The sequence below is a fragment of the Ahaetulla prasina genome, chromosome 8 (assembly GCF_028640845.1).
Source record: "Ahaetulla prasina isolate Xishuangbanna chromosome 8, ASM2864084v1, whole genome shotgun sequence".
NCBI classification, from domain to species: Eukaryota; Metazoa; Chordata; class Lepidosauria; order Squamata; family Colubridae; genus Ahaetulla; species Ahaetulla prasina.
The window spans coordinates 23769688-23791759 of record NC_080546.1 but is presented as its reverse complement, the minus strand read 5'-3'; the positions used below and the strand labels follow the sequence as shown (position 1 = coordinate 23791759).

The following is a 22072-nucleotide window of genomic DNA, read 5'->3' as shown; positions in this document are numbered from 1 at the left end:
CAAATGCCATCTATAAAACATCTTATAAAAATTTCCTCTCAAGCTTTGTGCTTGTGTAAATTTAACATTCCTCACCCAAATTTTTTCCCATGTTTCCATCATTATAGGTTGTTGTATATTTTGTGCCCATTTTATCATACAATCCTTAACTAATTCCGTTTCTGAGTCTATTTCTACCAATACATTATACAACCTCTTAATATGCTGTTGTCCTTGATCTCTGATTTGTTTTACCAAGTTATCCTCATTTTGCCTAATACCCTAAAAATACCTAATACCTAATAATACCTAATACCTAATAATACCTAATAATAATAATAATAATACCTAATACCCTAATAATATTTTCCATCTAGCTTGCAACTGCCCATACTGAAACCATGTATAGTTTATCCCTTCTTTCCCCATTTTATCTCTAGATTTTAATTGTAATTCCCCCTTTTCCATAAAAAGAAGTTATAAGTATCTTTATAAGTAATCACCTCCATTTTTTGATACATATTTATATTCTCTATCATGTCTAGGGATTGCCCATATTGGTATCTTACCTTCTAACTTATATTGATATTTCTTCCACACCCTCAACAATGCATTTCTAACTATATTACTTTTAAATGTCTTATCAGCTTTCTTAACATATAATAAATAAGCATGCCATCCATATAACAACTCATGTCCTTCTATATTCAAAATTCTTTCTTCTGTTAGGTTAAACCAGTCACTAATTAATGAAAGAACAACTGCTTCATAATACAACTTCATATTAGGCATTTCTAAACCCCCTCTTTCACGTATATCTTGCATTATAGTAACATGGTTCTTAAGTGAATCTGGCTTCCCCATTGCTTCTGCCTGTCAGGTTGGCAAAGGTGATTACAGAACCCCAGGCCACTGCAACCATCATAAAAATACGATCTAGTTGTCAAACATCCGAATGTAAATCACGTGACCACGGGTGTGTGTGTGTGCTGCCACAGTCCTACGTGTGAAAAATAGTCACGAGTCGCTTTCTTTCAGCGCCGTTGTAAGTTCGAACTGTCACTAAAGGGTCTGTGCTCAGACGAGTACTACCCGCATTGGGCAGCCCGTCATCTTGTTAGTAAGATGGTGTACGCTTCAAGCAGTATCCATGAGGGGCTGCGACATGAGAGGCCGGCCGCCTATCGCGGTCGACTAATCTCCTCAAAAAAAGGGGCACAGAGCCGCGCGCTAAGGCAGCCGGCGAGCCATGACGGGGCTCCAGCTCCCGCTCCCTCCCCCTCCCCCTCCGGGGCGAAACTAACCGTCTAGAGGGGGCGGGGCTCGTTTTCGGTCTGACCCGGCGGCGGCGCGTGAGGCGCGCTGTAGCCATGGCGACGGCTGCGCCTGCTGCCCGCGAGCCGGCGGCATGTACGACCGGGCTCCCCGCTCCTTCCCTCTGACGGTGGGTTGCACGAGCCCCCACCTAGGCCCCGGCTGCTATGACTTGCCTTCCCAGAACAGGCAGATCCGAGGTGAGCGGCGGGAAGGCGGCAAAAAACGAGCCTTTGCCTTCACTCCCGCTCGAAACCTTCTCTTCCCTTTTTTCCCCCTCGCGCGTCTCTACGTAACATGCCAATTATGTAGTAGCCGGGAAGGGTGGGTGAAATGATGGCTGAGGAGAGAGAGAGGGCTTTGCTACCGTTAACCTGGCCCTGGGAGCTTTACAGGCCAGCAACGCGACGTCGGTTCCGAAACTACAGTAGCCATATACTAAATACGGGGGTCTCCAACTTTCGCAACTTTAAGACTTGTGAACTTCAACTCCCAGAATTCCTCAGCAAAGCAAAGCTGGCTGAGGAATTCTGGGAGTTGAAGTTCACAAGTTGCCAAGGTTGGAGACCCTGCACTAAAATGTGCCGAGACTTTTAACTTTGTGAATAAAGGGGTTCCTGGGAGTTGTAGTTCCAGTATATCTGGAGCTTTAGGTTGGAGAGTAATTTCCATTACATCTGCCATGAATTTAGAGCCGTGTTTCTCAAATTTGGCAAATTTAAAATGTTGGATTTCAATTCCCAAAACTCCCTGGCTGGGATATATAGGCACTCAATCCTTGACTTAGGACTGCAATTGAGCCCAACATTTCTGTGGTTAAATAAGACATTTGTTACGGGAGTTTTGCCCCATGTTACGACCTTTCTTGCCACAGTGGTTAAGTGAATCACCGCAATGGATGAGTTAGCAACCCAGTTGTTAAGTGAGTCTGACTTCCCCTGTTTATTTTGCTGGTGAGAAGTTCACAAAAGGGGATCACATAACCTTGGGACACAGCAACGGTCATAAATATGAACCAGCTGCCAAGCATCTGAATTTTGATCATGTGACCATGGGGGTGCTGCAAAGGTCATAACTCTGAAAAACACAGTTTATCATAAGTCACATTTTTCAGTGCCATTACAATTTTGAATGGCCACTAAGTGAACTGTTGTAAGTGAAAGACTACCTGTACTGGGAGGTGAAGTCCATACACCTTAAAGTTGCCAAGTTTGAGAAAGACTTCAGTTTCCGGGGTGGGTGGCGGGTTAGTTTTTTCTTAACAACTGTGTAAGAGATGTTCTTACATAGTTTTTTTCCCCTGTTTGCTTCTTGATTAAAAATCATCTTAAAATTAACATGTACTACCAAGTATGTTTTATCCTTGCAGCTTTATGCTTTGTCCTTGTACGTGTTTGCTCAAAATTGTGTTATTGGGACTTAAAGGGTGCAATGCAGGAGGGATAAATAGGTTTTTTTTTAGTTGCAGTCTTAAGATGTAGTAAAGTGGTTGGAAATCAAGCCGGTTTATGGAACCTTTTTGGGGATTTTGACCTCTTCCTCAACTTTCATCAAAGTGATGGTGGAATATTCTCTCCAGACATCATTTACAATGACCTCTGACTGGAGAGTATTTTTCTATCACCCATGCCAGGAAAGAAAGCACCAGTGGCTTTTCTTTTCTGGGTAGGTGTTTGGTCACATGTAGTTTCCATTGGTAGCCCTTTTTCATGAGCACCATTTGTTGAAACCCATTTTCTTACATAACTGCCTTTCCATCTGGTGTGACCACCAATTTCGTTTAACCTGTTTAAACAAGTTAAAAACAACAAGACCAATACTGTTACAATTCCTCCAATCACTTGGACTAAAAGGGGAAAATAGTAAAATTCTTGCCAATTTCATCTCATTAAACAGAATGAAAGATTCAGGTGAGAGAAAGCAGGCTCCAGTGGACCTCTAAAAGCCTAGTGGACTTCTAAAAAAAAAACAACTAGTCAAAGTTTAAATTACAGGAAGAGTTGGGATTGTGCTGATGTATTTCCTTCGCTGCTGCCCAGCATCATCCCTCACTGAATTACTGGACTCCCATCATTGGACTGGTGCTAGAGTTCCCAAGATGTTAGTATTTGGAGATTTCAATCTACCGCCAAGTGACACCAAGTCTGGAACAGATTTGGAGTTTCATGGCAACCATTGATCTTTTTCACATTATTGGGGGCATAGCACATAATAGTGGTTATATGTTAGGTCTGGCTTTTGTCTTGAGGTAATTTCAACATGATTTGAAACATTAACATCAGTCCATTGCTGTGAATGATGCAGTTCACTCTTGCCTTTCATCTCACTGGAGGAAGATGGTCTGTTTGATCGGTCCACCTCAAGAGATTGATGGATCCAGTGAGATCTTAGAGACAGCTTGAGGTTTTCCCTGAGAATCAAGCAGGCAATTTGGCTAAGGTCTTACCTGCTGCTTGGATTGATGGGAGACTGGGATCTTGGGCCATATCACCTCTATGCAGTATCAGTTTGCTGATCTCAAGGTGTACATTGATCTCCTGAGTAGTTTCAGGAAATGAAGGCTTCCTCCATTGTAGCGAATATGTTTAAAGTGGGTAAGGCTCTATTATGCCCATGGTGATTAGAACAGCACAACTTCAATATTTCTCCACCATGATTGTGTCCAATATCCTGGTTTAGGATGACCCAGGCCCTGCTGTGTCCCAGGGTTGCTCTGAAGAATATTCTGGGAATGATGGATAAAGTTGTTCAGATACGGCCTGGACTGGGCAGGTGCAGCTGAGGTGCCTTGGGCCCAGTCTTGTGATACAATCTGGAAGGAGTTTGAACCATTGTGCCTTGAGGAAGTAGACAGGGTTCTTTGCTTTGTCAGGTTGACAGTCTATTATTAAACCTGGTATCCTCCTGGATTGTGAAAATGGTCAGGGAAGCTGACCTTTGGTTGGGTCCTTACTATAGTATTGGTTTCCTTAAGGGAGAGGATGATTCATCCTTATTTTTATTTATTTATTATTTATTTATTTGTCATAACAATATATACAAGCGTTACATAAAAGGTTATAAATATATGAACGTATATATGAGGAGAAATGAGGTACTAAAAACGTGTATATACATAGGGAAAGAAACAGTAGGACAGGAACGGTAGGCACGTTTGTGCTCTTATGCACGCCCCTTTAGAGTCCTCTTAGGAAAGTGGTGAGGTCAACCGTGGACAGTTTTTGAGTGAAACCTTTGGGGTTATGAGAAGAAACCACAGAGTCAGGTAATGCATTCCAAGTATATACAATTCTGTTACAGAAATCGTGTTTTCTGCAATCTAAACTGGAACGGTTGACATTGAGTTTGAATCTGTTTGTAGCTCTTGTGATATTGTTATTGAAACTAAAAAAGTCATTGACAGGAAGGACATTACAACGGATGATTTTATATGCTAAACCCAGATCCAGTCGAGGCGACGAAGTTCCAAGTTTTCTAGACCCAAGATATCAAGTCTGGTGGAATAAGGTATTTTATTAGTTTCAGAGGAATGGAGAATTCTTCTCGTAAAATACCTTTGGACACGCTCAACTGTGTTGATGTCAGATATATGGTAAGGGTTCCAGACAGGAGAGCAGTAATCAAGAATTGGCCTAACAAATGTTTTATATGCTCTGGTCAGTAGCATGGTGTTTTTTGAAAAGAAGCTACGTAAAATTAAGTTGACAACTCTTAGAGCCTTCTTAGCTATGTAGTTGCAGTGGGCTTTGGAACTTAAATCGTTAGATGTAAAAACTCCAAGGTCTTTGACAGGGTGGGGGTCATCTGCGAGGCAATGTCCATCAAGCATGTACTTTGTGATTGGGTTCTTTCTTCCAATGTGCAAGACTGAGCATTTACTGGTTGAAATTTGTAGTTGCCAAATTTTAGACCAGGCAGATAGATGATCAAGGTCCTTTTGAATTGTGGATGCATTGTCAGTGGTGTTGAAAAGTTTGACATCATCAGCAAAGAGAACACAGTTACTTGAAATATCAATACAAAGATCATTTATATATATTATAAAGAGAGTAGGTCCAAGAACGCTGCCTTGAGGAACACCACTCTTGACAGGAACAGGATTTGAAAGAGCATTACCAATTTTAACTATTTGTTGTCTGTTTGACAAAAAAGCAGATATCCAGTGGTGTAAGGGTCCTGAAATGCCATAGGATTTTAATTTTAGGAGAAGTTTATCATGTACTACTGAGTCAAAAGCTTTGCAGAAGTCTATGTATATTGCATCTATTGATTTACCTAGATCAAGATTAGTAGTCCATAGGTTTTTACAGTAGAGAAGTTGTAGATTGCATGATAATTTTTCCTGAAGCCAAATTGTTTATTTGAGAGAAGGTTGTGCATTTCTAAGTGTAAGGTAATGGATTGGTTGATGATGGATTCCATAACCTTGCAGGCGACGCAACATAGGGAGATAGGTCTATAATTATCAACTAAGCTGGGGTCGCCTTTTTTGAAAACTGGAATGACTGTGGCTAGCGACCAGAGACTGGGAAGGGAACTGGTTCTAAAGGCTATATTAAAGATTATACTTAGGGTTCTGCTAGATTACTAGAGAGTTTTTAAAAAGTAAGCACAAAGACCATCAGGTCCAATGGATAGAGATGGCTTCAATTTACTTAGAGCTTTACCAACATTTTCTTCTGTAAAATCAACAATTGTTAAGTTGTCATGCTCATTGATTGTACAAATTTGGAATGTTGGATGAGTGCCATCACTGTTGACAAAAACTGATGCAAAGAATTTATTAAAGAGGTTTGCTCTAGATTCTTCAGCATTGTATTCATTGCCATCAGGATCTTTTAGAGGTGGCATGCGTCTAGAGTTTTTAAGCTTGTTGTTGACAAAATTATAGAAGGCACGACTGGAATTTGTGGCGAGAAGATCCTCTTCTTCCTTGGTGTGGTAATTTGTGCATTCAGTTTTATTTGGTTGCATATAGTTCTGTAGCGTTTTTAAAATTAGCTACATAGCCCTTTTTGTTTCTTTTCCAGAGGGATCTTTTTTTAGATTGAAGCTTTTTTATTGATATGGGTAGTTTGCTTTTCCTAATCTTGATGGTAGTTAGTGGTACATATAGTTCGATGACTCTGTTGATTTCGAGTAGAAAACTCTATAGTGGTCTTCAGCAGTTATACAGGTTGAGAACAGATTTTGCCAGTCTAGAAATGAAAGATCATTGTTTATAGAGTCATAATTGGCTTTTTTGAAGTTGTAAATGGGAATGCTATTGATATGATGGTTAAAGTCACAACGTATATTAAGATGGAAGTCAATCATGCAATGATCACTGTTGGAAAAGGGTTCTCTTATTTGTAGTCCATAAATGGTATTGTTATTGTTGCAGAAGATGAGGTCAAGGCAGTTGTTTAGTCTTGTATTATTGGTTACAAGTTGTTCAAGACCTAGGTTAGTAACAGCGTTGTATATTGTTGTGTGGATTGGATCAGTTGTACTTTCGTTAGTTATCCAGTTGATGAGAGGTAAATTTAGGTCACCCAGGAAGATGAGTGGATATGGGCAAGAGGCAGCCCAAGTTAGTAATGAGGTTAAAATATTAGCATGAGTAATATCGTAGTCGGGGGCTCTGTAGCATAGAATGAATCAAGTGCGGTATTAGATGATAGATCACATACAATAGTTTCAGGAAGAGAAAGTTTGTGGGCAACTTGTATGTTTTTAGATTAAGTGACTTTTATAGAAAATAGCCACTCCACCACCTCTTCGGTTTTCACGATCTGAACGGTGAACTTGATATTCTTTGTTTAAAATGATGGAATCAGGGATGGAAGAGATTAGCCATGTTTCGCAAATAAATATAATGTCAAATGTACCACTGTTTAGCAGGAGGATAAATTCAGGTAATTTGTTAAGAATACTTCTTGCATTCATCAATTTACATTTAAAATCTGTAGAAAGAGGTGTTAAAGAGGTAAGAGGCGTGCATACCTAGTTTTGAATGTTAGTTGGTTGAGGGATATGTATAACTGGTGGTTGTATTGGAGGTTGGATGGGTGGATGGAAGTTTTGGGTAGTGAGTGCTTGGATGTTGGGTACTAGACTGTTTGTTGATAAGGTTTGTTGGATGGATGGTTGAAAGGCTGGTTGGAAGGTTGGTTGGATGGATGAACGGATGGCTGGTTGAATAGTTTGTTGGATAGCTGTACGGATGGCTGGTTGAATGGTTTGTTCGATGGCTGATTGGATGACAGTTTCGATGGATGGTTGGCTGATGGGTACTTGATTGGTTGTTGGGATGGCTGGTTGGATGTTATGGGTGATGGGGGGTTTGGTGGTGAATTTTTGATTGAAGGATTTAATTTTAATGCAATTGGCACGGTAATCAATATATAGGTTTGATTCACCATTATCTTGTCTTCGTTTAAGCTCAGTGCGGAGTTCACGAGCGTATCCGCTGCAGGAAAGATAGATCAGGGCGTGATCTAAGTTTACTGTAGGCAGGATTAGATTTAGCAATAGAGTTGATGGTATATATGAACTTACGTTTGCTGTTCTCGTTTATGCAGATGACTCTGCAGAATCTTGGTGCTATTGATCCGTCACTGTTTTTATATTCAGGACCATCTCTGGAGACTGAAATAATTTCATTTGGGGAGATGGATGATGAATTATAATTTCCAATTAAGTTTTGAATTTTGGTGATATCGGATTCATTTGTGTTATCTAGACCAAATAATATTGCATTATTTATTTTTGGCCTCTCTAAGGCATCTCTAATTAGTTGGTCAGTAGTAAATTGTTGTTTAGGTAGGGTTGAAGGATCAGTATTATGTAAAGGTAGATGAGTTGGGAAGAGATTTAGATCAGTCGAGAAATCATTTTTTTGTGTTGTAATTTGTTTTATCAGATTGGTGAAGCTTTGTTCTATAACTGATAGGATTTTTTTCTAAGTTTTGTTCAATGGCTAGTATTCTTTTTCTAGGTTTTGTTCAATAGCAAGTATTCTTTTTTCCAAGTTTAGTTCTATTGTAGCTATTATTCTTGCTTCTAAGTTTTTATCAGAGTTGGATTTTTTGGCTGGCATAGTGATAGATAGATAGATATATTTAATATTATTATTTTAAATAAATTATGTGATAAGTAATGAAGAAGTATCTTTCTTATTATTTCTATTTTAATTATTGAATAATTTTATAATTATTTTAATTATTGAATAATTTTATAATTATTCGATAATTGAGGAAGTATCTTTTCTAAAACAATCTTTCTCAATTACTATTTCACTCTCTTTCACTTACACTGGAATAAATTTGGAGTAGGGATACTGGAGGTGCAGAGAAGGAAGTGATGTGAAAATGGAGTAAGCAGGATAGCAATTGTGGATGCTGTGATCCACTATGTTTATGGTGGAGATTGGTGGAGATTTAAAAGACCTTTGGGTATGGAGGAGGAAGTAGAGTGGGCGGTGGCGGCGGCTGTTAGAATCGCTGCTTGAATAGCTGTTTGCCGGTCGTGTGTACACCGGCAGCTGAGGGGGGGGCGGCAGCAGCAGCCTCACTCATCTGGATCTCCTGAGTCCACTGGGCCACCAGAGAAGAATCAGTGGGGCCAGGGGGTGGTCTGACGGCTGTCAGAATGCGGATGCGGCGTGGGTCAGCGGCGGGCGGCGGCAGCGGCTGTTTGAATCAGCTGTTTGGCGGTCGTGTGCCCACCGGCAGCGGAGGGGGCGGCGGCAGCAGCCTCACTAATCCGGATCTCCTGAGTCCACTGGGCCACCAGAGAAGAATCAGCGGGGCCAGGCGGTGGTCCGACGGCTGTCAGAATGCGGATGCGGCGTGGGTCAGCGGTGGGCGGCGGCGGTTGTTTGAATCAGCTGTTTGGCGGTCGAGTGCCCACCGGCAGCGGAGGGGGCGGCTGCAGCAGCAGCCCCTCAAATCCGGATCTTCTGAGTTCACCGGGCCACCAGAGGTGAAACAGCGGGGCCGGCGGTTGACCAACGGTCGTCCGTATCCCGGCAGCAGTGAGGGATGGGGCGGCAGACGCTCAAATCAGGATCTACTGAATCCACTAAGGTCGTCTGGGGCCTGGTAGCGGTGAGGGGCGGCGGCAGCAGCCTCACTAATCCGGATCTCCTGAGTCCACTGGGCCACCAGAGAAGAATCAGTGGGGCCAGGGGGTGGTCTGACGGCTGTCAGAATGCGGATGCGGCGTGGGTCAGCGGCGGGCGGCGGCAGCGGCTGTTTGAATCAGCTGTTTGGCGGTCGTGTGCCCACCGGCAGCGGAGGGGGCGGCTGCAGCAGCAGCCCCTCAAATCCAGATCTTCTGAGTTCACCGGGCCACCAGAGAAGAATCAGCGGGGCCAGGCGGTGGTCCGACGGCTGTCAGAATGCGGATGCGGCGTGGGTCAGCGGTGGGCGGCGGCGGTTGTTTGAATCAGCTGTTTGGCGGTCGTGTGCCCACCGGCAGCGGAGGGGGCGGCTGCAGCAGCAGCCCCTCAAATCCGGATCTTCTGAGTTCACCGGGCCACCAGAGGTGAAACAGCGGGGCCGGCGGTTGACCAACGGTCGTCCGTATCCCGGCAGCAGTGAGGGATGGGGCGGCAGACGCTCAAATCAGGATCTACTGAATCCACTAAGGTCGTCTGAGTCCTGGTAGCGGTGAGGGGGGCGGCGGCAGTGGCAGCCGCACAGATCAGGTCTCCTGAATCCACTCGGTCAATTATTTAAGCGGTTATTTGATCACTCAGATTTAGGTTAGATTTCTGAGAGCAGCCGTTACAAGATGGAAGTGGTAACGGCAGTTGAGTGGTAGTTGCCGGTGGTTTTGGAGGAGCGGTAAGCTAAAATTATCACTCTTGAAATATATCGTAGGGATCCTCAGGACCTCGTTTAATTGGGGATACCTGTTTATCCTGGTAGCGAGGGATATTTAAGCAAAAGATGTCATTTGACAATCCTGTCTTGAAGAAAGTCATGTAGGGCTTTATGGATCATAATCACTATCTTGAATTATACCTGGAACATTGGAACCCAGTGCAGTTCACAAAGTAGCAGTGTTACACGGACATAATAAGATTCTGTTTTACGGAGGACAGAAAAGCCATAAGCACTCAATCTTGGCAGGGTTGAACTGGAACCTGTTCTTCCCCATCCAGACATTTACAGCCTTCAAACACTGAGAAAGACCCTTGATACCTTCACTTGGACAGCCTGTATGGAGATGATATCCATTGTGTGTGTGTGTGTGTGTGTGTATCTATATCTATAACTATATAACTGTATCTCTCTCTCTCTCTCTCTCTCTCTCTCTGTCTGTCTGTCTGTCTGTATATTTGCTGTATTTGTCCTGAGTATGAAAGCAACTTTGTTCATTCTTCATTTCTTTTTGCAACATGATTTTGCAACATGCATTCAGTTTTGGTCGCCTCGATGTAAAAAAGATGTTGAGAGTCTAAAAAGAGTGCAGAGAAGAGCAACAAAAATGATTAGGGGACTGGAGGCTAAAACATATGAAGAACGGTTGCAGGAAGGACTAGGGGAGACATGATAGCAGTGTTCCAATATCTCAGGAGTTGCCACAAAGAAGAGGGAGTCAAACTATTTTCCAAAGCACCTGATGGCAGGACAAGAAGCAATGGGTGGAAACTAATCAAGGAGAGAAGCAACTTAGAACTAAGGAGAAATTTCCTGATTGTTAGAACAATCAATAAGTGGAACACTGGAAATTTTTAAGAAAATGTTGGATAACCATTTGTCTGAAATGGTGTAGGGTTTCCTGAAATGGTGTAGGAGGTTGTACTAGACGACCTCCAAGGTCCCTTCCAACTCTGTTGTTATGTTATGTCATGTCATGTCATGTCATGTCATGTCATGTTATGTTATGAACAGTAAACAGCATGACTTTCTGACAGTGACCAAATTACAATCCTTTTCAGTTCACTAGTACCTAAGAGGTCAGTCTGTGGTTGGTTCATTTCACCTTTCACACAGGCTTTCCCACATTCATGCTTCTTATGTTCCATTTTCTCTCCGTAGTTTTCCCTTTAGAATTAGTGCTCTAAAAGATCCTCAGCTCTTTACCCTCAGTAACATTTTAGGTGGCATGAGATTACCATCAGCCTGAGGGCCCCCCATCCATCATTATATCATCAATCTGTTCATTTAATTTTCTTAATAAAATGCAGGAGTGATTTCCCCTATCCTGTATGAAATGATTTTTTATGTTGTCACTAAAATGACATTCTGCTTCGATTATCTTCCTATATTTCTGCTGCTCAGAAAGATCATCCTTGCCTTGTTGAGCACCTGGGATGACCTTCACACCTTGGGTGATCCTTCTGACATTTCATACTCTTGGCATACATGGGCCAACATTCTTCGCTCATCCCTCCCAGGAGAACCCCCTTAACCACAATGAGCAGCACAGCAGAACTTTGGGGCAGGGGTTACCCTTCATATTAATATTATTCACAGCTGAATAAAAAGTAGAAAAATTCTTTAAAATGCATATATTCTCTTATTTTCTCTTTAGGTGGCTATGCTCCATTTCTTTCCCTGGCAAGTCGTGGGCTTGAAGTTATTTCTCAAAATGATGAGGATGATATGCCGGGGCCGGGATCCTATGAGATTCATAAAATACAGGTAGAGCCATATCAATAAACCTGATATACAAGATGTAAGATACCAAGGAATAGTAAATGAATTTAATGATGTAGATGAAAACATATATTTCTTCAAAAATATTTTTAATCCAGTTTTTCTATTTCTGTTCTAAATTAGTGATTTGTTTGGAGTGGCAATTCTAAACACAAACAACTAATTGTTTGTGTGTAGAACTGCCACTCCAAAGAAATCACTAATTAAGTTTTAAGATTATTTTATTTCCTACTTTTAATTTCTCACTCCTTTCTAAAAATGATTGCCAAATCATTCTAAAGTATTTTCTCTATTACTAGGTGACTAGGCTAGATGATGGATATTAGAATTTGTAAAAGAATAGAGTGCCAAGAACTTCAGAGGAGTTTTTAAATTAGTATATCTATTAGACTCTGAATCATCTTACTTTTTATACTTTTGAACTGCATTAACTTGTAGCTATAAAATCTATGCTAATTTTTTTTTTGAATGTTTTGTTTTAATCACTTTTTGTTTAAATCTTAAATTTTTCACTTAAATACCTCTGTGACAACAATTCAATCAATTTGACATTCAGTCTTATAAACTATTTATCTAAACAGAATAGTATTATTTTAATTTACAAGATAATAAAGGGAAGATGGGAGTTGTTTGTTTCATTTTTCATTTTAAAAGCTTCAATCCTAAACATTATTTAGCATTTATGAAACATGTATCAGCATAATTTTTGAAATATTCTATGAGCAAGCAATAAGACAAAAGCATTCATTTTAAACCAAGGCCAGTGGAACTCAGGTTCTAGTCCTGCCTTGAGCATAGAAAGCAGCTGGGTGACTTTGGGCTAGTCACCAGAGGCTTTCTTAGCCCTTGGAAGACAGGAAAGATAAAGCACATCTGAAAAATGTTCATGAAATTCACTATGTACTCACCAGAGGTTACTGACAAACACACAGAAAGAAACAGAATGTTTATGCTCTCTTGTAGAAAAAAGAATTTAATATAATTGTTAATAAAGTTACTCTTAAGTTTTGAATTACATTTTCTTCTTTTTCTTTTAAAATCTGTTATTAAATCTTGATTCGTTCTGAAATGGAGATGCAAACTGTTGGTTGCTGAGTTTTTGCTTAATGAATATTAAGCAGAATATGCTTAATGAGCAGAGGATATTTAAGATTTAAATTGTATACAAAACAGATTTAAATGTGATTGCTTTCTCCAATTTAAAGAATAAGATTAGCGCACAACTCCAAAATCAGAATTATTTTTTCTCACTGGGTATTGAATAGCCTGGTGCAATGTTGTAAGTATGACTTTTTAAACGCCTAGCGGTTTGCATACTAAAATGGCACTATAAAAATAGCTGGACTATAACAATTTAGGAACTCTTTATTTTAAACATCTTTGTAATCTTTACTATAAGCTTATCATTATTATGGAACTACAGGTAGATAATAGAAATTCAGTTAGACAATACCAAATACAAATAATGCATATAACGATAAGTAGCAGAATTATTAAGTAATAATTAGAATTGTTAGGGGCGCAATGGCTGGTGGTTAAAGACAGCCTAAGTTTGAGACTCAAGCGCCATGTGACAAGGTGAGCTCCCATTATTTGCCCCAGCTCCTGTCTACTTAGCAGTTCGAAAGCATGCAAATGTGAATAGATGAATAGGTACCACTTTGGTGAAAAGCATTTTGTGCCCCTTGGCATATAGTCATGCTGTCTACATGACCATGGAAATGTTTTCAGACAACACTGGCTCCCTCAGCTAAGAAATGGAGATGAACATCCCCACCCCCCAGAATCAGAAACAACTGGATAGGGGAAACCTTTGCCTTTCATTAGAATTGTAAGCTGCCCAGAGTTACTTGGCTGACTTGAGTGGCTATAGATATTGAAGAAATAATAAATAAATAAAACTCAGTGCCCTGAGCTAGCAACAAGCAATTCACAGAAACAAGGCTTCAGTGTTAAAAGCCCTTGGGATTAAAAACAGCAGCTGCAGTATCTACTGCAAAAACATTTAATAATTTTAACTTTTATGTAGATGGAACCTGTGAGATTGGTTTATGATTTATTGTATTGTGTGAATCCAATCTGTTGTATTCATTTTAAAATAAATAAAACTCAGTGCCCTGAGCTAGCAACAAGCAATTCACAGAAACAAGGCTTCAGTGTTAAAAGCCCTTGGGATTAAAAACAGCAGCTGCAGTATCTACTGCAAAAACATTTTTTGAATAACCAGATTTTTTTAATTAGCTTCAATAAAACTGACAGGAGGGAAAATTAAATAGACTTTGTATAGAAGCTATTCCTAAAAAGATGAACGCATTGTCCTTTATCTTCCGGTTCCTACTGAACTACAGTTAGTGAGGGAACATAGATCAAATGCTTAGATCCTGATCAGAACATATGGCATGGCATACATGAAAGAGATAATGATTTTCTAATTACTAGCCATTTTTTGATCTTTTAGTGCTAAAAAAAAGCTCCTTAAAATGGATCAGGAGATAAAATCCTCCATTTTTAGTCAGGCATGTAGGCAAAACATTTTTTGAATAACCAGATTTTTTTAATTAGCTTCAATAAAACTGACAGGAGGGAAAATTAAATAGACTTTGTATAGAAGCTATTCCTAAAAAGATGAACGCATTGTCCTTTATCTTCCGGTTCCTACTGAACTACAGTTAGTGAGGGAACATAGATCAAATGCTTAGATCCTGATCAGAACATATGGCATGGCATACATGAAAGAGATAATGATTTTCTAATTACTAGCCATTTTTTGATCTTTTAGTGCTAAAAAAAAGCTCCTTAAAATGGATCAGGAGATAAAATCCTCCATTTTTAGTCAGGCATGTAGGCAAAACATTTAATAATTTTAACTTTTATGTAGATGGAACCTGTGAGATTGGTTTATGATTTATTGTATTGTGTGAATCCAATCTGTTGTATTCATTTAAAAAGTCATGGCAAACAATGGGCTTGCATGATTTCTGAATCTTCTTTCTTCTTTTATGAGTTTGATTTGTGTAAGCCACATGATAGGACCTATATTTTCATTCTTGGTTAGTTCATAGAGAGTACAGTATAACCAATGATTACAGATGCAGTATGGTTGATTTTCCTGTTGTTGTTTTTTTAACTCCAGAAAACTATTATAGGAGGCAAAAGTCCTCAAAACAAGGAAAAGCGTTTCAAGTTTATAGTTAATGATACACCTGGTCCTGGAACATACTGCCAACCTCCTTCACTGAGTCCAGAAGATAGTAAGACAAAAAGACAATTGAAAATGCCTTCTGCTCGGGTATGGCAACATAAAAATGAATATTGTTATTTTTTTATATGAACAGTTGACACTGAGAGTAACTTTTATGTAAATGTTTTCTGTAGTCAGGTACTTTCTGAAAAATGTCTGGTAAAAGACAATATATTCCAAAAATTTCTGTTTTGTTGCAGTTGTAAATATAAGGACTTAGAAGCCTACATTAAATGGAAATGTGTTATTAGCTATTCAGATACTTGTATGATTTTTGTTCATCTCTTGCATACATATTTGAGGGCAATGGGCTGAAAAAATTACTACTTTATTCCTGTAGTGGTTACTAATACTTCTGTTCCAACTTTTTTATATGGCTGTAGTATGGTTTCTGTATGATGAGATTTTTGCTCTGACAATTTTTTTTAGAGCAAAATGAACTGATACCCTTTCACTGACAATTTGCTATGCAAACACGAGCCTCTATTTCAGGGTGATTATGTATATGTCTGTCGCTTTCTTCTTGAAGGGTTTTCTGAGAACCTTGGGCAATTTTTGACAGAAAAATAATTTCTTTCCTATAAAGATTACGTCTAAAACTAAAACACTATCTCTCTGCATTAGGGATCTGCAAGCTGGGAATCTTGTGAAGGCAAACGTTTTTGATGTAGATAAATCAAAGAAAAAAAGCATTCTGGATAAAATGTTTTTCAAGGAATTTTATTTTCATTTAATAAAACAATTGAAACTAATCACCTATCCTTATGATTCATATTTATATATTGACCATCAATTGTGTTGTAAATGTTGTACCTTGATGAAGGTATCTTTTCTTTTATGTACACTGAGAGCATATGCACCAAGACAAATTCCTTGTGTGGCCAATAACACACTTGGCCAATAAAAATTCTATTCTATTCTAGAAAATTGCAAAAACAAGTTATCTTTGTCTTGTAAATGAAATTATATTCCTTTTATATAGAGAGAGTGATCTATCTTATGGTCACTCTTTTTATTGCAAGAGGGAGCTACTTTAAGTTTAATCCTTCTCCTTCATCAGCAATTTCTTGATTTCAGGGCATTGGAAAGGAGGTTCAGGATGGAATGGAAACAGTATGGGTGGTTGAATTTTCATCAGACCCTGGATGAAGGAAATCCATCCTGGCTCTTTTAGACATCTCAGTGGCCTTTGAAACCACTGAATATAGTATCCTTTTAAATAGCTTGTAGGAGTCAGGGACTTGGGCCTTAGGTTGCAGCCCTTCAACTTTCTTCCTTAGTGAATAGTTGCAGTCAGTGATGATGAAGCAGGAAAGATCAACTCAATAGATAATCCTTGGTGGGATGCTGTGGTGTAGAGAGATTCTCTGTCATCTCTTTTTTTTAAAAAAAACACATTTATATGAAGTTACCAAGAGAGGTCATTCAAAGTTTGGGGTTCAATATCATTAATATGCTCATGACAGTTAGATCTACACTAGTAAGAATGGTGATCCATTTGAGATTTTGTCCCAGTGCCTCGAGGCTGGAAGGTTTAAATTATCTCCTAGCAAGACGGAGTTACTGTTTGTCTGGAATTCTCTATCTGCTCTGTCTTGAGGGGTAGTTCTTGAAAGAGGAAATCTGTTATTTATGGGTTCTTTTGGACTCATAGATGCTGATTAAAAAAAAAACATATGGAAGTCATTGACAGGGGAACTTTCCCCCCAGCTTTGACTGGCATACAGTTGCAACCAATGATAAAATGTACTTAGCTTTGCTACTAGTTCGGAAATATGAGAGTGCGTGTACCTATCCTGCTCATGTGCAGAGCCTTCTGCACATGCGCAGAGAGTTAAAAATGGGACGTAATAACATCCTGGTGGGTGGGTGGAGCCTTTTGCCGCTGGCCCTACCGGTTCACGCGAGCCAGATAGATCTGGCTGGATTTCACCACTGGTTGCAACCCTACTTGGGTTGGGAGGATCTCTACAGAGGTCTTCATTCCATCTCTGGTTTTAGTTTGGTTTGGTTAATTTAATTTAATTTTGTATTTTATTCATTTTGGAACTTTCATTACTGTATATTTTATCTTGTAAGCCACCAGGAATCCTTAGGTTATTTATATGTATGATAAAACAAACAAACAAACAAACAGTCGGTAATTTCTGAAAGATAGATTAATGGGATGCAATCAAGAGAGCCCGTTTTTATAGGTAAATATTCTCTGACAAAGATGGTAGTACATTTATATACATTATCTTACAAGGCCTTCCACAACTGTTATGTTTTAGCAGTCAGAGATCTCACCTGCAGTTTTCCAAGCTAATTTCCAAGTGATTATGCTGAATTCAGGGCACAACTGGATAGTAACAAAGCTGTTTTGAAGAATGAAGAAAATGATGTAATAGAGCAAACATAATACATACGGCTGTCATCTGAATTTTTAGAAAATTTAAAGAAAATGCTTGATTTTGAACCTTTTGGGAGGTAATTAAATAGTGAACTCTGAAAATCTGGAACATAAAGCACCAAATGAAAAATATTATTGAAATAGAGAATGAGAGAAGATATTCAGCAAAGCCCTCCTGGATTTAGATGACCCAGGAATTGAAGAAGGGGAGGTTATAGACCATGGGGCGGAGGCGGCTGCCGCTGTTGCGGCCCTGGAGTTGGGTCAGGCTGAACCCAGAGTTCTGAGATCTAAAACTAGGAAGTGACAAAGATATTTGGTATTGTGTTGGTTTTCCTTATTCTCTTTCGTATGATATTCTGATTATTCTTGACCCTTCCTTATTGTGTAAGATTGAAACTTAGCTACTTCGTATCGCCTGCTTGCCATATGGCTGTTGTATGTGTTTAAAATTTTGAGTAAAATTCTTATCATGTATAAGAAAAATGAAAATTTACCATACCTGATATGTATTTGCATAAATTTTTTTTGACCAATAAAAACTTTTTATAACAAAAAAAAGATATTCAGCATGGTCATCAAAGGTGATGAGTCAGACTTACTGTTCAGAAACTCAGTTACTATAGCCTTTAAAAGGAAACACAGAAGCTAAGTTCTGTAATAAGAAGATTTGTTGATTTATTGTGCCACCAAGTCAGTGTTGAGTTTTGATAACTGTCTAGATTTGGCAAGTTTTCAGAAGTGGTTTGCCATTACCTTCTTCCTAGAGCTGAGTAAGAGAGTGAATGCCCCATAGTCATTCAGTGGGTTTTATACTTAAGGCAAAAGTAGAACTCACAATCTCCTAACATGAAAGAAATCAAGTTCACCTATTACGTTTCCTGTGGTTACCTCTAATCAACTAAATTATAAAATTCCCAATTCTTGCCAGCATTGGCAATAGAACTTGTGCATTCTCCGTAGTTCTTCCACTGAATAGATAAACTATTGGTTTCAGATAAGAAAATTCTTCGCTATCCAAGGAATCACTCAGGTAAGAGAAGCACTAGACAAAAGATAACTCCATCCTTTGATAGAAAGACTGGTATTAAGAGAGATTACCACCAATTGGTCTCTCAAAAATCTGCAAAATATACATTTCAAATTCATTAAGAACAGTTCTTCCCTTAAATTGGTCTGTTGAGGTTCACAAAATCTGGATGAAATGGAATAAATGATATTTTTATATTATAGGACTATAGTTCAAAGCAAAACATACCCTGTTTTCTTTGTGATGAAATTCAGATGTTCCTATGTAAACTAAATTCCAATCTTGTATTATCGATAGAAGAAAAGATTTGTAGCTCAGGGTTGAACTGTGGGTGCGCTCTGAATCTGATATGCCACAAAAGTGAGCACCAAGTATCCCACAATCTTGTATTATGAGTTATGGTTAGAAGAATGTGTTGTAAAGGAACTAATAACACTTGTTTACTTCCACAGAAAATTGCAGGCTGTATCAAATATTTTCGAAAGTCAGAGGCTCCATCTATTCCTTCCCAGGGACAAGCATTTGGTTATGAAGAAGCTGAAGATGGGACACTTATAAAATTTAGCCAGCCTGTAAGAGACACTACTTTGGGACCAGCATACTATCAAGTATATGTAAGTAATTTTAAAACATGGGGCACTGTTCTTGGCTCCATAGGATTATAAAGTTGATACTCAGAGTTTCTAGAACCCAAGAGTCCTAAATTGGGGTTATCAGGAACAATCATATGTTAAACTAGAAATAAGTGATTTTCTACATTAAAAAAATCAGCTTTCCATTTCTTAATTCTTATTATCACTTAATTCTTACTTCACTTTTCATTGGGAAACTCAGTGGCTTTGGACAATTTAATCAGTTACAATATCATCTAGTTTTAGTGCTTGCAATGTTTAGCTTGAAGTGATCTATCCAAGGTCCTGAAAAGTTTGCCTCTTTACAGTACTGTGTGGCTTCACTACTAAATCTTGGGCATTCCTTTAGACTTATTTATATGTAGTCCTCAACTTATAACCATTTGTTTAGTGACTGTTCAGAGTTACAGTGGCAGTGAAAAAAGTGACTTATGACCATTTTTCACACTTATGACTGTTGCAGCATCTCCATGGCCACGTGATCAAAATTTGGACGCTTGGCAACTGGCACGTATTTATGACGATTGCAGTATCCCGGGGTCATGTGATCTCCTTTTGCAAACTTCTGACAATGGAAATCAATGGGGAGGCCAGATTCACTTAAGAACCATGTTATTAACTAAACAGCTACAGTGAATCATTTAACAACTATGACAACAAAGATCATAAAATGAGGCAAAACCTATCCAATAACAGTGTTACTTAGCAATTGGTTCAATTGTGGCTGCAAATTAGAGTGTACCTGCATTCTAGGAATTTGTTAAAAGATTGGATTCTCTCTATTTTTTAGGTTCCATTGAACTGATTCAACTTTTTTTAGCTGATGACTGTCTCACTTGTTCTCAGTAAAACCATAAGCTGTTCATTAAATCTGAAATATTTGTCCTTATACATAAACCTGTGAGTTGTTACGCTTCTGTGCTTTTTTCAATCTACACTTATCAGTTGTATTGACTTTATGCATAGACACTTGATTATTTTTGCTTATCTATGACTTGGATATTGTAGTCAGGCATGAGATCATTTATGTATAGCTTTATGTTACTTTGTTACTTTGAATACTTTGTATTCAATTAATATTAATATATTTTCTGTCCCCCTCTTGCCTTTTTTTAGAGTGTTGTTTCTGGCATACTATAGATACACATATACACATATACATTTAATTACTTTTTTCAGTCCTCTGGGTAGTCCCTATGTGCAGTGATTTCTGACAGGTTCTTACACTTTTGACCAGTCCTCACACTTATGACCGATCATCATTTATGCCTGTTGCAGCATTTTGTGCATAGGGACTACACAGAGGGCTGAAAAAGTTATTTTTGACCTGTCCTCACACTTTTGACCGGTCCTCACACCTACAACTGTCCTCACATTTTACATTTTGTGCCCTATCTTGTAACTGTGGTGAAGAGAAGCAGTTGTGAAATGAGTGACATGGTTGTTAAAAATGCTGCAATGGGCATAAATGTGAGAATGGTCATAAGTGCGAGGACCGGTCAGAAATGACTTTTTTTAGCCCTCTGAGTAGTTTCTATGTACATAGCCATGGCCACCCAGTCACACGAGCAGCTAGCCGCGCCCACCCAGTCACATGACCACCAAGCCACACCCCAAAATAAGCCACGCCCACAGAACTGGTTGTTAAAAATTTGAATCCCACCACTGACTAAAGGTATATGCTTTGGTCTGATATTTTCTCAGATCTTAAATCTACATATATATTTTTTATTCAACAAAACATTTTACTCTGAAAACACACATATTGCATATTCAGCGCTTTGTGAAGTCCTGAGGCAACCGCAAAAAATCTTTCACAAGTTAATCTTTAACAATAGAGAACAATAATGCAACCTTTGTGCTTAACTAAAATAAATATGATGTCAGTATAATACTGCTTGTAAATCAATGAGTTGTAGCTGAAAAGTAGTGGTGTTCTGTTATTCTGTTTCTGTTACCTATTGTCAAATCAGTTCCAAGGGAAAACCTCTTAAAAGACTGATCATCAACAGAACTTCATTAGTTGTTTCCTACAACTTAGGTCTTAAGTGTCCATGGAGATTCTCATTCATCCAGGTCATGGTTATCCCAAAGGTGGTTTTTTAAGAGGCAACTGGACTTTTTCTTTGAGGACGTTTCACTTCTGATCAGTGGTAAAATTCAAATTTTTTTACTGCCAGTTCTGTGGGCATGGCTTGGTGGGTGTGGTGTGGCTTGGTGGACGTGGCTTCGTGAGCGGGCAGAGGAAGGATACTGCAAAATCTCCATTCCCACCCTACTCTGGAACCAGCCAGAGGTATTTGCCAGTTCTCTGAACTACTCAAAATTTCCGCTACCGGTTCTCCAGAACCTGTCAGAACCTGCTGGATTTCACTCCTGCTTCTCATCGGAGAAGCTTCTTCAGCTCTGACTGGATGATAGGGAATGGAAGGATTCCTTGCAGGCAGTTGGTCATTTGCATTCTTAAATCTTAAGCCATTCAAACCTATTAATAAGCTGCAGCCCATACAAGATGACTCTGTCCTTTCTCAGATATTGGATGGAAGGCCCATATTTGCACACAATCACCAAATCTAAAGCAGGTACCAAAATCCACAAGTTACCGCATGACAATGATGCCAATATGGGAACCAGATCCTATAAAACTCAGATGTCTACTTTGCCCTCACAGCAGCACCATTACAGGCTCCAGCAAGTTACACTCACAGGATTAGAGGCATGTTCTCCTGCTCTTCCTCCAGTGTAATGTGTACCCTCATTTCCCAGTAATGCCCTTTTGGATTCTGCATAGGAAAGATGGGACAAATTTTTCATAAAAGAATTAATGTACAC

General features: G+C 39.2%; 1 protein-coding gene across 1 annotated transcript in view; it reads left to right on the top strand.

The window, feature by feature from the left end:
* Positions 1-1387: 1387 nt before the first annotated feature.
* The window catches only part of STPG2 (sperm tail PG-rich repeat containing 2), a 217617-nt gene continuing 196932 nt past the window's right edge, over positions 1388-22072 (top strand). The window contains exons 1-4 of the mRNA XM_058193117.1: positions 1388-1493; positions 11821-11930; positions 15079-15234; positions 19061-19222. Of these exons, the coding sequence (XP_058049100.1) occupies positions 1388-1493; positions 11821-11930; positions 15079-15234; positions 19061-19222 (534 nt within the window). The remainder of the gene's footprint in view (positions 1494-11820; positions 11931-15078; positions 15235-19060; positions 19223-22072) is intronic.